A 15856-nucleotide genomic window follows, 5' to 3' on the forward strand; every position below is an offset into this window, starting at 1 on the left:
ACTAAAAGAACGAATGTTCCATAACCTGTAGGTAGGACTGGGGTTGCAACAGATAGTGCAGAGCTTCTGTACTGAACTATAACCTGTAGGGAACACATTGTATGGTCTATACTTGTTGCAGACTGTTGTGTTGTGACTAATGCTGTAGTATTTTCTGTAGTATTCCACAGTACCCTACACAATTATACAGTAAGTACTTTACATTATCAGTGGATACTACATTGTGTTGTATAGTATACAACAGTTTACTACAGAATTCTATAGTAAGTATTGTAGTATAGTCAAAGCCCAGACCTCAATCCAATTGAGAATCTGAGGTATGACTTAAAGAGTGCTGTACACCAGTGGAACACATTCAACTTGAAGGAGCTGGAGCAGTTTTGCCTTGAAGAATGGGCAAAAATCCCAGTGACGACATGTGCCAAGCTTATAGAGGCATACTCCAAGAGTCTTGCAGCTATACTTGCTGCAAAAGGTGGCTCTACAAAGTATTGAGTCTGGGGGGGTGAATAGTTATGCACACTCAAGTTTTCTGTTTGTTTCACAATAAAACAATATCTAGCATCTTCAAAGTGGTAGGTATGTTCTGTAAATTGGGTGATTCAAACCACCAAAAAATATCTTTTAATTCCAAGTTGTAAGGCAACAAAATAGGAAAAATGCCAAGGGGGTTGAATACTTTCGTAAGCCACTGTATAGTAAACTGTAGTATTCCTTCACGTGGGTCTCTCCCTTGAGGTTACAAATGATTTGAATTGCATCCAAAGCAAGCAAGCAGAAATGCAAATTCAGATTACACCCCCCTCACACAGACAGAAACGCACACGCACATACAAACACAAACACATTCTCATACACACACTCAAATTCTCACTGTATTGCCCTCCATATCTAACTAACACACATACACACACAGAAACACACTAGCATACACAAACAAACATTCACCGTATCAAAAACACACACACAAACATAAACACACGGATTGGGTCATGATGGCCCTGTACGTGCACCTGATGAGGATGGTCAGGTGGTATACAGGGAAGAGAAGTAAGCAGCTCTAACACACAACTCCAAGCACTGTACAGTCTCCTAATAATATTATTGTTGTTGTTTTTTATTTACCTTTATCTTCAATGACGGTCTAGGAAAAGTGGGTTGACTGCCTGTTCAGGGGCAGAACAGATTTGTACCTTGTCAGCTTGGGGGTTTGAACTTGCAACCTTCCGGTTACTAGTCCAATGCTCTAACCACTAGGCCACCCCTGCTTTTGTTGTTGTTATTTTTATTATTATTATTATATTCTTATTAACTCTATTGTCCTGACCACCTGTTCAAAAAAACAGCTCACCAATATAAGATACAGCATGATACAGTTCTATTTCATACACAGGTTGGTAGCTGCAGAGCCCTACCAGGACATTGACAGTATGCACAGTAAGTAAGTGAATGAGAAAAGAGAGCGAGTTTGGTCTGCTAAGGCTGGAATGTCTCTCTCTGTCAGTGTTCCTCTAATCCAGCCCAGACTCAGTCAGGTTTATGCTCCAGCTCCCATCCCAGTCATTCCACCGGTGCAGGCCCTAAATGGATTACACACCTAGTTTCTGCTGTATAATCTCTCTGCCAGGTCACAGGATAAAGGGGCCCATTCACACGCAGTTCACACACAGATTGGAACCCATGCTGCAGTGGTACATGCGCACTGGAAGCAACGGCCCAGACCGCTAGATCCCCCTAGGCCACTCACGCACGAACGCACACACACACACGCACACGCGCACACACACACAAACACACACACACATCCACAGCTCCTTTCCCAGCCGTGCAGAGCCTGAGCCAGTCATGGAAGGATGCTAATCTGTTAGCGCTTGGCTGTTCTGCATGGGTTCAGGTGTTGGCGTTTGTGGGTAGCAGTTCTGCGGTCGCTAACCCTGTTCCGCAGCTTAGCTCAGACTGACATGACAGAAAGCTATGCCTGAGGGGGGAGGAGTAGGGTGGCAGGATCCATCTCCAGCGAACAATGGGGGTTTATTGAAGAGTGGGGAGGGGGAGGGAGGTAGGGACGGTGGACAGGAGGGAGAAGGGGGAGGGTGAAAGTCTCGATTGACATATCAGAAGTGAGAAAGTGTTTGTTTAGGGCTGCTGTATCAGTCGCTGCTGCTTGATCGTTGTTGTGAGCTGTTGATAACTCAAGAGGAGTCAGAGGATCTGAGCACAGACAAAAAGAAAACCCCGCACACAGCTATTCTCAGGGTATAGGAAACCCCTTCAACACAGACAATATGTGCTTGCACACTCTTTCTATTACCTTGTCTTGTGTCATGTTTCTCAATTGCATACTGTACAGAATTGAATTGAATACTTCAATCCACAATTTCAAATGGTATTTTCTGTCAGGGAAGGGTTACCCCAGCAGGCATTGCTGTGAAGAGAGGAGGAAGGGGTTAACGGTAGAGCTGGCCCTTTATCTGAAGAGGTCCTGTCTGCCTGACTGGCTGTGCTACTGCATGAGTAATGCTGAGCCATGGTGCCATGACACTGTGACAACCACAGAGGGGCGGGAGGGAGGGATAGGAAGCAGAAGGATGAAAGGGGACTGTGTGGGTAGAGAACAAATATAGACGAGGCGAGGGGGAAGGGGGATTTGGATCAAGCGAAGAATCCCAAATTGAGAAATGGAGGGTAGAGGAGAGAAAGGGATGGTGATAGGAAGAGAGAAGGCTCAGCAGTTGTGCCTGCCAGCAGCTCGTTACAGAGTGTCACCGGAGTATTGCATCAGTGCTACAAGGACGCTCACATTGCATGATGACATCACCTTATACCAGCTCGGCTCGGCTCTGCTGCGGACAGGAGCTCCAAACACACCGTCTGTCTGCCACCCCAGAGAGAGAAAAAGAGAGAGCGATAGAAAAATAGGGTTTGGGGGCGGATGAGAAGGATAAAGGTGAGGAACAAGGGTGCAGACTAAAGATAGAGGGAAAGAGAGAACAGGGGAGAGAGATTTGGGTTGTCGAAAGGGTGGGGGTGGAGTGTAGCGGGGGTACTGCCTTGCCCGGACTGCTTTCGCTCTCTCTCTCTCTCCCTGCTTGGCACTGTAACTGGCTGATGCACTAACAGAGATGAAGGGGAGAGAGAGGAGGGGGGTCGACTCATTCCACTCCACTGCGTTATTAACACTTTGGTGCCGGGGTATAGTTTTTGGGGAAGAGCTGCATGCCTAACAGGAGACTCGCCGTCCGGTTCTCTGGTCGTTGCGTTTGGGCAAAGACCTATTCAGCCAGTACCGGGAACTGAGGCTGGGTTTTCGCACTGAATTAGAGCAATGCCTGGAAACTTCCAGACGGTGCAGCTAATTGGTTAGCTCGTGTTAGTGCACACATGACTCCTAGCTGGCTGGCTGGCTGGCTGGCTGGCTGGCTGGCTGGCTGGCTGGCTGGCTGGCTGGCTGGCTGGCTGGCTGCTGCAGATTTCTCCCACAGTGAGTGTCAGTAGGACAGACAGACTGGACAGGCAGCTTTTATGACAATCAGGCTCGAATCTGTTAGGTCTGAAATGCATCAAAGAATCAAAAGATACAGCGTAATGTTTTCTTTAACCTCTAAGCCGTCTACAGCCCATAAGAACACATTGAGTAATACATTCATAAATGTCAAAAAATAAATAAATCATAAGGAATAAGGTTTTGAAGTGTCTTCCCTATATCTAGGGTACATAAGAAAGCTCATTTAGTTTTTTTTTGTACATATATTTAACCCCTTATTTTTGTTGGCACAAAGCTACCACCATACTTCCATTCATTTGTATGGGTTACCTTCAGATGAGTCCCATGACACTTGTGGGTGTCGTAGAGCAAAACAGAGAACGTTGTGTTCGTTAGAGTCACCCCATTCCACAGTGGGGTCATATTAGTTTATAGGCCAAAGCGTTCGGATGCTACAGACGTTTTCGTGAGATGACCAATCTGTGGGATGTCTTATGGTCTGAGATGCAGCCCATGCGAAAAACAGATGTCTCTATCTTAAACTAACTGATTTTTATTGGGATTGTTTTGTTTTATGTTGCTTAGATTGACTCTTAAGGATCCAATGAAATATCATATTCTCGATCTATTCCTCTATTCTTAATCAGAATCCACTTGGACTGTATTTGAACCCTCTGTCCCATATTGTAGGTCAGAAATATTCTGTAGGGGGGGGGGTTCATGGCCTTTGCTGAGGCAGATATCTGATGAGACAGACTCAACATGCATGATGATGTCAGAGTCAGATTGACACTCATATTTTAGTTTGTTCATACGCTTCTGTGGTTCTCCAGAGAGGACATTATATACACTGAGTGTTTTATGTCCAATAGAGTGTTTTATGTCCACTAGAGTGTTTTATGCCCATATGGTGATGTGGCTCCATACGGGGAGTGCTTCTTCACCATATACACTGACTGTATTACACATTAGGAACACCTGCTCTATCCATGACATAGACTGACCAGGTGAATCCAGGTGATAGCTAGGATCCCTTATTGATGTCACCTGTTAAATCAAATTCAATCAGTGTAGATGAAGGGGAAGAGACAGGTTAAAGAATAATTTTTAAGCCTTGAGACAATTCAAATCAAATCAAATCAAATCAAATTTTATTTGTCACATACACATGGTTAGCAGATGTTAATGCGAGTGTAGCGAAATGCTTGTGCTTCTAGGTCCGACAATGCAGTAATAACAAGTAATCTAACTAACAATTCCAAAACTACTGTCTTGTACACAGTGTAAGGGGATAAATAATTGAGACATGGATTGTGTATGTCTGCCATTCAGAGGGTGAATTGGCAATACAAAATATTTAAGTGCCTTTGAACAGAGTATGGTACTAGGTGCCAGGCGCACCTGTTTGAGTGTGTCAAGAACTGCAACACTGCTGGGTTTTTCCACACTCAACAGTTTCCTGTTTGTATCAAGAGTGGTCCACCACCCAAAGGACGTCTAGCCAATTTGACACAACTGTGGGAATCGTTGGAGTCAACGTGGGCCAACATCCCTGTGGAACGCTTTCGACACCTTGTAGTGTCTACGCCCCAACGAATTGGGGCTGTTCTAGGGGCAAAGGGGAGTGGAGGGAAGAGAAATGGGGAGTGGGGTAACAACTCCAAAATTAGGACGGTGTTCCTAATGTTTTGTACACTCAGTGCACATACAGGCAGTATGGCCCTCTCCACGTGTTCCCTGCAGCTAGCAGCCCATGGACGCTGTTACTGCTGCTGCTCTGACATACGGTACACACAAATGGGCCGAACAGGCATACACGCACATACACACACGCAAACACACACTATTAGGTAACCCTGAATCCTGTATGGCTTATGCAACTATTTTATATAATATTGTATATTACTGCAGAGGGAGAGGGAGAGGGAGAGGGAGAGGGAGAGGGAGAGAGAGAGAGAGAGAGAGAGAGAGAGAGAGAGAGAGAGAGAGAGAGAGAGAGAGAGAGAGAGAGAGAGAGAGAGAGAGAGAGAGAGAGAGAGAGAGAGAGAGAGAGAGAGAGAGAGAGAGAGAGAGAGAGAGAGAGAGAGAGAGAGAGAGAGAGAGAGAGAGAGAGAGAGAGAATCTAATGATGTCTGTAAAAAAATCAAACCCTTACAGTGGAGGGAAAGGGAACAGGAAGCACAATTATTTCTGCCTTTGGATTTGGACACTGTAATATTATCACAACTTTCAGACATAATATATGCATGACCGCCATAGCGTCTTATGCAACAGTTCCCTTTCTGTGTGTGCTCTGGCTCCCCTACTCTAGAAAGGTCTATGTTTAGCGCGGGACGATGGAACAGCCTATTCGTGTCTACAGTTAAATTGCACTTTCCACTCTACTTATTACAGTTACAGACAAAATATGAAAGCGCTAAGGGCAATGGATAATCAGCACAGAAATAGCACCGTCAGAATGATGTGTCATGTGGCAAGCAGACTGCGGTCACATCAGTGTGCAGTGAAAACGCTTCCCCCCTTCCATCTCTATGCATGGGAGCGGTTTCCAAATCCTCAAGGCAATCATGTACCTTTCAAACTTCAACAACCCAACTTAAAAGTCTGACTTTTTTTTGTTCCATTTTTTTTGGAGGGGATTGGGCATTGGTTAGCTTGGTTTTGCACTGTAGCCAGGCAGATTAGGATCTCTCTCACGGCTGCTTATGCCTGCCGTATGGCTTTGAGCCGCACAAATGCACAATCTACTGGGTTTTAACACAACGCACATACACTGTACACACACACACACACACACACGCACAGAGCAGTGGAATCACTGTTGACGACATACGCTGGGGACTTTGACAGGCAGAGCTGCTGTACCTAACTGGAGTGTCTTTCTGTAACACTGATCTGTTGCAGCACATGCACACTGAGACAGGGGCCATGAAACCATGCGTAAAAATCAGGGCTGAAAATCTCCTAACACACACACACACACACACACACATACAGATAGAAAAAGTTTCTAAATGTGATTTGGTCCCATAGGCACCCAGTTAATCTCTGTCAGTCTGGACCTCCCTTTTTGGCATTTTAGCTTTTATTGTACAAAACCGGGGAAAAAAACAGATAAATTCATTTAAATGATTACGTTAAAAGGTTAGAAGAGTTCCAGTCTTGCGTAGATGTTGTATTTCAGACACAGCTGCTGTGCATCCACTGATATGTCAAGACGAGATTAAACACTTGTTTACTGAACTCTACAGTCCTAAAGAAGGCCTATGTTTTAAATTGTTTATTAAAACATATCTTTATTCAAGACCTTTTGGAATAACTCTCTTATTAGATGCTGCATCGTCACATTACAGCGCTTCACTGGGCGCTGCTGCGTTTCTATGTCTACAGAAGTAACGCAACCAACACCTGAGTCCCAGAGGTCATCTGTGGTTACACACACACACACACACACACACACACACACACACACACACACACACACCACCTGTGTAGCAGATGATTGAGAGAAGCCAGAATCACAGGATGGCAAATACACATCCCTGACAGACACTCCTAACAAATGATCTCAGAAGAATTAGTTGTGGAAGGGAGGAGGCAAAGAGGGGTAGTTCTCACACACACACACACACACACACACACACACACACACACACACACACACACACACACACACACGCACACACACACACTTATTCATACTGCTGCTGGTGATTATTATAAATACAGTATGCAAATGCCGGTGTGATGCCTCTCCCGTCTATTATTCATGAGATTCAGAGGGACCCCGTCCTGATGCATAGATAAAACACAGCAGATTATTCTAGTTTCTCAGGGCTCTATCTCCTGTGGATTACCATGCAGGGCAGAGGCAGTTCCTGTGTCATTGTTACCCTTTCATCTGTCCAGCCTGGCCTGTGTGGCACCACCCCACCACAGATAGAGACAGTGTCAATTAAAACACTTTGACATACTTGACAGAGAGGGGCTGTGTGTCCGGCATTAGCCATCTGTGGTGGGGAACTGGGGGACTCCCCCCTCACACACACACACACACACACACACACCCACACGCCAATCAGCCCCACCCCCCCATGTTGTACCATATGTATAACATAGTGTGTGTTTTGTGTCTGGCCATGAGTTGTGGTCATGCTCAGAAAACAATTACTAGATATGTTAAGTGTCACTTTTCTCTCTTCTTGTGGCCTGCATCCCTTTGTCCCTCATAGTACTGTTTGACCCAATCAGCAATTCACTTCCTGCATCCCTGCGATGTTCATTGGCCGGGAGGGTATACAAGGTTGCAAAAAATGTAAATACAAAACTTCAATCTCCGGCAACAGAGTTGAAGTAAAGTCATTTCCTATTGGTTCCCAACACTGGAGTCTGCGTACTGCCTAGTTCTTAGCCTCTGGAAAGTAGATGGGAACATACCAATGTGTTTGTGTGAAAGGGGGCCAGTAAAATGATGCCACTAGATACTTGAAAATTACTGACATGATATATAAACCAGTGAACAGCAAAATATGTTCATATACATATACAATCATCCGTATGTTATAACAATGTTGTCTGTGAATATAGCGCAGAGAAAGCGCAAAACCATTTTCGATGCGTCATTATTAGAAACGGCTGTCACCCGTGTGTCCGCTTGTGGTGGTATCGCCGAGATTATGTGAACGGTTCCCTAGGCGCCGTCAGTGTTCTTAAAATGAAGACTACTGCTCAGTCCCCGAAGAACGGACTGGATGGTAGAGCTGGTATCTACTTTCAGCTCTGTAGGACTGTTAGATCATTTTATAGGCCTTTGGAAGAGTGAAGTTGTATGTCTGAGCAGTGAAGCCTGGTGCTTTTAGAGAAGAACGCATCGTATTTATTGTCTGAAGCAGGGATTCAGATCAACAGAGACTGTTTTATTTGAGCTGCCCTATATACAGTACATAGCAGTATCAAATCAGTCAAGTGTTGTATACGTTTTGTCGTTGTTCACCTGTGATCCTTTTTTTTTATATCCATTTGGAGAAGGACAAGTGTCATTCGCAAGTGAAGTAAAGACAATGTACAATACAGTTTGGACTACGGAAAAAGAAGACAATGATTGGAGGGACGTGATGATGCCATATTCCACAGAATTAATATTTTACATTGAAATGGACCAACCACCTCCAGGTAGGCCACTAAAACTATTGGATAGTCATTGTGTGGTAGAGTAATGTATCATATTCGTAGATGCGGGGACATTTGTCATATGGATTGAATGGTGAAAACTTTGAGAAGAACGCGTTGCCAGAAAAATCTGCCTGTCTAGATAGCGAGCCTATTAATTAGGAGAACTTCGTTGTTGTTTCATTTTGCAGTAGTTATTACAGATGCGCAAGTAGTGCACAAGCATCCAGAAATGTGCGTTATAGTTCTCTATTCCGTTCGCTGTAACATTGTCAACGTCCAGTCGTGTTGCTACTGTTGCAAGTGCAACGGTGATGACGATCCTTTAGCATCTTTAAAATAAAATAAAAATGTATCAGATGCGTTGTTTAGTTTGTAACAATTTTGTAAAAAAAAAAGAAATGACGAGTCTATCGGAGTGACATCACATGAACAGCAGATTGATACAGGCTACCGTGTATCCTGCAATAATCCCTTCCGTTTTAATAAACATTTCACGCGCATATGGACATTATTCATTGAACCAATTAACTTTATTTGTCGCTATCATACAAATGGGCGACCTCAGTATAGTTATTTATTCGGCTGCATATTCATTCGTTTTTCTTTAGTCATTCATTCATTCATTTAGCACGAAGGCCATCACTTTTGTCAGTTTGCTTTGTTCTTTTATAGCAGTCTATTCAATATGTATTCATGGCGTTCACACCTAAACTCTACTTTACCGTGTTTTACAATCAATATAATATTCTGGTTCTCCAAAATAGTTAAAGGTGTTCAGTCCTGTGAAGCATAGGTTGTGGGGGAGGGGAAAGAGATCTGAAAAGATTGCGTTACAAGTCAATGAAGTAAAACCCCTCTGTTTCATCTATATCAACGTTGCTCCAGGCACAGATGTCATGCATAATATCTGCGCATGATTCTGACCGACTGTCATATAGGATGTTTAACTCTATTTGAGTCATTTCTTGGCATTTTGTGCAAGTGTCATTCGACTCCCATCCCCCTCCCCCCTCTTCTTAAATTAATACCGCAGATGTAGGACGCTCAGCGGATGGAGCAGGGGATGCTTTTGAATTGCACTGAATATATTTTGCCGGTAGCTCTTTCTCCCCCTGTCCCATGCCCTTGATAGAACGATTTTAGAATATTGGCACCTTCTGAAGTGGACTGTTACAGTATCCAGTTCTGCGTGTACAGCAACCCTCTCCATTGTCATCCGGGGCAAGTGGGATGATATCGCTTGAGAAAAGGGGGCTTTATGTCGGTGGTGGAGTGAAGGGGGGGGGGGGGGGGGGGCATTCTCCTATAGCCTATGTGTAGTCCATTTCCATTTATATGTGCTGTCAATGCAATGGCTTTGCGATTCACAAGGGTTTCATCCACGCATTCACTATGAGGTCATACATAGGCTGGGAACCGATAGAGAGACCGTTTTAAAATGGCATTTAGATATATAGCCTCGAGCTGACTATAGTCCAGCTTCACTTCTGCAATGCAACTCAACTATAGGCCTACTCTAAAAGACATAGCCTACAGTATAGGCTACAACGCTACTGTCAAATGAACTAACAAGTGAGTCAGTCAGTACCCAATGGGCAATAGCTGGTTTTAAAGACATCCGTTTTTTTTAAATGTATTTTTACAAACCAAAATATGATGTATTTTACTGACCAACATAAGACCCGTCGGTCATAATTGTGACCCCTATATTATGTGCTTTATTATGTACTGATCATAGTTAAGACCTCATCATAACCTGGTAATGACCACCTGACTACAGCTTATTACCTACTGTAAAAAGTATTGCAGAGGAAAAAGTTGTATGTTAAAAACATTGTTCATTACATTTATATTTGTTTCCATAGCAACCAGTTAAGATTACATCTGCAGCATATTCTTACATTTTAAATTTTTTAGCACATCTGCATACAGTCCTTGTTTCATAATCCAAGACATTACACGCATAGAAAGACTGGGACAGAGTATATAAAGGCCCATTTAAAAAATAATTGTATTAATGATTAATTAGTGGTGTAATGGGGTAGATCCTCATCAAGGATTGAGCATAGAAGTCGATCTGGCGCGCAGTGGTCCTCTTGAAGAGTGGTGTGACGGGTCAGCTCTGCGGTGAAGAGAATCAGCGCATTACAACTGTATCAATCTGAGATTTTAAAAGAACTACGTTCCTGAAGAAACTGTTTGGTCCTAGTTGAAAAAGTTTGTGGCAGTTATAGCTTAGATGTCTTTTTTTTTTAAAGAGCAACTTGCTCATATACATACTTTGCATCATCATCCACTCCGACGTCAATGGCATATTTTAGAACTTCAACCTCCTGACTTTTCTGGCTTTTCATTGCACTTACTGTAAGCTTAAAAAGAGAAGGAAATAAATGAATGATTGGCATAATGTGGGCACGCAGGACACGACATAACAGTAACGCACAGTAAAATATCTTTAACAGTCAGAATCTACAAAAAATGTCTCATTGTCTATGCCAAATGTCTCAACTGCTCACATTTACTTACCAATTACAATGGAGCACACGAGTGGTGTCAAAGGCATGTTTTCTCCTCTGTCCCTTCATATTGAAGTGGGACATTAACTAAATCTCAAACATTTTAAGAAAGAGGATATCAAAAATTTGACTAGTTGGACAATTTTTTTTTTTACTCATCTCTAAATTTTAAAGTTTTGCTTAATATTCAAACAACATTTTTTAAACACAACACTCCATAATCCTGAGTCCATTGTCCCAGAAAGAAGTTCCCAAAATTGAGGACAGCTTGGCAGTCTTAAAAAAAAAGAAAGATAAACGAAAAAATCGAGGTATGTATAGAGAGACAATAAAATATTATGTTTTTCTAAAGTTATGTTGGTATGTCATATCATTCCTGCAACAAACATTGTTAGAAATTGGTGTAATTGGCAAATCTCTTTCCTTTCTTCTTTAGCTGGGATGTGGCAGAATAGGTCACTGGTAACGAAGTAGGTGGCCAAGGACTGCTGTAGAGGCCATGCTTTAGGTCATTGACATGTTTCAGGAACTGTAAAGACAGAGACAAATCAATATTAACCATTATGATCAGTAACCTAGCTACTACAGAAGGCCTAAGGTCTTCAGTAAGTTAGACTTAGCCTAGCAAGTACATTGACTATGTTGCCCCCCAGCAATCTGGCAGTTAGGCAGACAGACGGGGAGGGAGAGAGAGACAGCAAAACATAGGCTATTTACAGGCTGGATAACTCCTGTACTCCTTCCCTTTGTTCCCTCTTCCATCCTTCCATCCAATCTAGAAGATTCCTACAAAAAAAGAGAATCAAGAATTGAAAAAGACAGTTGCGGTGTAACGTTAGAATGAGTGTTGAGGGGTATATTGAGGCAAAATATATCGTATTGTCAAATATAAAATACATGGATCCCTGATGAATCAAGAAACATGTTGACATGACAATGTTTTCTAAAGTTGTGATCATCTCTCACTCTCTCTTACACAAACACACATTTACTGTCATTAACTTAACAGATTTCAAAACGTAAACTTTAGCTAGCTAGCTACAACAGGTAAAAATTAAAACTTACCATGTCCATGGAGGATTAGCCAGAGCGCTAACGTTAGCCAGCTAGCAACATTTTAGTTGATGTTTTTCTCCCCAACAAACCGCTGCATTCCTTACAAAAGTTAAACATGAATGCAGGAGAACAGGGACTACCTGGTCAAATCTTTTGGAAGTTTTTTGTGTACATTTTGAGAAACTGTCGTTGTTTTCCAGCTGTGTTGTTGTGTAGCCTACCGGGTATGTGAAGGCTCAAGCAAGCAGGCTGCTTGCGCACAGAGATTTATTTCTGCACGCAAGGCACAGATTCCAATCCAAGTTTTAGTTGGAACTGATATGCCTACCTGCTTATTAGCTACTGAAAATAAATAAATAAATGAGTGCACCATTATGGTATACCCCTTTCCTGCAGTCAAATGACCAAATCGCCCTCTAGTGGCCTCATGGGTGGAATTGTATTAATATTTTTCATTATTTCATCATTCTTATTTTATTTCAATTTTTTTTATTGCTAGAAATCTGATGTTTCTATGTCAAACGGTTTGGTTCAATTTCAGTCTTCTGGGATGTATATAAACTGTAATATTGGTATGCAAATTAAGAATTGAGGACATTTAAACTCAAAATCTGACCACCGCCACAGGTGTCTTCTTTTTTTAAGCCCATAACCATGTGTGTGAGGTGTATACTTTTGTTTCAAAGTAGATTGGTTTAAGACTACCAAGAAACACTCTGTGTGACCCTGAGTTAGCCCATTGGAGTAAATTGCTTAAAACAGTTAGGGGAAAATATAATTGTAATATTTTCAGGGTTAATTTCAGGTGCAATAATTTGATTAATTATTGATGGAAATAAATGGGATAAAAATAGGGTTTTGTAAATCCTGGTGGATTGCAGTAGAATTTTTTAACTCAAAGATATACAGTGGCAAGAAAAAGTATGTGTACCCTTTGGAAATACCTGGATTTCTGCACAAAATTTGATCTGATCTTCATCTAGGTCACAGAAATAGAAAAACACAGTCTGCTTAAACTAATAACACACAAACAATTATACAATGTCAGGTCTTTATCGAACACACCGTGTAAACATTCAAAGTGAAGCGTGGGAAAAGTATGTGAACTAGAGGTCGACCGATTATGATTTTTCAACGCCGATACCGATGCCGATTATTGGAGGACCAAAAAAGCCGATACCGATTAATCGGCCGATTTAAAATAAAATGTATTTGTGATAATGACAATTTCAACAATACTGAATTAACACTTATTTTAACTTAATATAATACATCAATAAAATCAATTTAGCCTCAAGTAGATAATGAAACATGTTCAATAAATGTTTAAATAATGCAAAAACAAAGTGTTGGAGAAGAACGTAAAAGTGCAATATGTGCTATGTAAGAAAGCTAACGTTTCAGTTCCTTGCTCAGAACATGAGAACATATGAAAGCTGGTGGTTCCTTTTAACATGAGTCTTCAATATTCCCAGGTAAGAAGTTTTAGGTTGTAGTTATTATAGGACTATTTCCCTCTATACCATTTGTATTTCATTAACCTTTGACTATTAGATGTTCTTATAGGCACATTAGTATTGCCAGTGTAACAGTATAGCTTCCGTCCCTCTCCTCACTCCTCCCTTGGATCAAACCAGCAACACAACGACAACAGCCACCACATCGAAGCAGCGATACCCATGCAGAGCAAGGGGAACAACCACCCCAAGGCTCAGAGTGAGTGAAGTTTGAAACGCTATTAGCGCGCGCTAACTAGCCAGCCATTTCACTTCGGTTACACCAGCTTCATCTCGGGAGTTGATAGGTTTGAAGTCATAAACAGCACAATGCTTGACGCACAACGAAGAGCTGCTGGCAAAATGCACGAAAGTGCTGTTTGAATGAATGTTTACGCGCCTGCTTCTGCCTACCGCTGCTCAGTCAGATACTTAGATACTTGTATGCTCAGTCATATTATATGCAACACAGGACACACTAGATAATATCTAGTAATATCATCAACCATGTGTAGTTAACTAGTGATTATGATTGATTTTTTTTTATAAGATAAGTTTAATGCTAGCTAGCAACTTACCTTGGTTTACAAGGCAGTCTCCTTGTGGAGTGCAACGAGAGAGAGGCAGGTCGTTATTGCGTTGGACTAGTTAACTGTAAGGTTGCAAGATTGGATCCCCCGAGCTGACAAGGTGAAAATCTGTCTTTCTGCCCCAGTTAACAGTTAATCCACCGTTTCTAGGCTGTCATTGAAAATAAGAATGTGTTCTTAACTGACTTGCCTAGTTAAATAAAGATGAAATAAAGGTGTAAAAAAAATCTGCGCCCAAAAATACCGATTTCCGATTGTTATGAGAACTTGAAATTGGCCCTAATTAATCGGCCATTCCGATTAATCGGTCAACCTCTCTAAAGTGAACCCTAGTATTTAATAACTGGTTGACCATTTTTTGGCAGCAATAACCTCAATCAAACGTGTTCTGAATTTTGGACCATTCCTCTTTACAAAACTGTTTCAGTTCAGCAATATTCTTGGGATGTCTGGTGTGAACTGCCCTTCTTGTAGTTTTGCCACAGCATTGCAATTGCGTTGAGGTCAGGACACTGACTGGGCCACTCCAGAAGGCATATGGTCTTCTTTTGAAGCCATTCTGTTGTTAATTTACTTCTGTGTTTTGGGTTGTTGTCCTGTTGCATCACCCGACTTCTGTTGAGCTTCAATTGGTGGACAGATACCATAACATTCTCCTGCAAAATGTCTTGATATACTTGGGAATTCATTTTCTGTTGATGATAGCAAGCTGTACAGTCCCTGAGGCAGTAAAGCAGCCCCAAAACATGATGCTTCCTCCACCATACATGACAGTTGGGATGAGGTTTTGATGTTGGTGTTCTGTGCCTTTTTTCTCCACACAGTGTTGTGTGTTCCTACCAAACAACTCAACTGTAGTTTCATCTATCCACATAATATGTTGCCAGTAGCGCTGTGGAACATCCAGGTGCACTTTTGCAAACTTCAGACTTGCAGCAATGTTTTTTTTTGGACAGCAGTCGCTTCTTCCGTGGTGCCCTCCCATGAACACCATTCTTGTTTAGTGTTTTACATATCGCAGCCTAGTCAAGAGAGGTTAGCATGTTCCAGAGATTTCTGTAAGTCTTTAGCTGACACTCTAGGATTCTTCTTAACCTCTTTGAGCAGTCTGCGCTGTGCTCTTGCAGTCATCTTTGCAGGGTGACCACTCCTAGGGAGAGTAGCAACAGTGCTGAACTTTCTCGATTTAAAGACAATTTGTCTTACCGTGGACATCAAGGCTTTTAGAGATACTTTTGTAACCCTTTCCAGCTTTAAGCAAGTCAACAATTCTTAATCTTAGGTCTTCTGAGATCTCTTTTGTTTGAGGCATGGTTCACATCAGGCAATGCTTCTTGTGAATAGCAAACTCACATTTTGTGAGTGTTTTTTATAGGGCAAGGCAGCTCTAACCAAGATCTCCTATCTCGCCTCATAGATTGGACTCCAGGTTAGCTGACTACTGACTCAAGTGAGCTTTTGGAGAAGTCATTAGTCTAGGGGTTAACATACTTTTTCTAACCTACACTGTGAATGTGTAAATTATGTATTCAATCTAGACAA

The 15856-nt window shown here is 42.1% G+C and overlaps 1 protein-coding gene across 2 annotated transcripts in view; it reads left to right on the forward strand.

The window, feature by feature from the left end:
- The window catches only part of pik3r3b (phosphoinositide-3-kinase, regulatory subunit 3b (gamma)), a 309052-nt gene that overhangs the window by 259497 nt on the left and 33699 nt on the right, over positions 1 to 15856 (forward strand). The window contains exon 1 of one of the 2 annotated variants that reach the window (XM_021599719.3): positions 8106 to 8656. The exons of the other annotated variant lie outside the window; for it this stretch is intronic. Coding sequence (XP_021455394.1) covers positions 8545 to 8656 — 112 coding nt within the window. The 5' untranslated portion in view covers positions 8106 to 8544. Of the gene's footprint in view, positions 1 to 8105; positions 8657 to 15856 lie in introns of those variants that run through there. 2 annotated transcript variants of the gene reach the window in all.

This window comes from Oncorhynchus mykiss, chromosome 4, assembly GCF_057628025.1.
Source record: "Oncorhynchus mykiss isolate SJ-2025 chromosome 4, ASM5762802v1, whole genome shotgun sequence".
Lineage (NCBI taxonomy): Eukaryota > Metazoa > Chordata > Actinopteri > Salmoniformes > Salmonidae > Oncorhynchus > Oncorhynchus mykiss.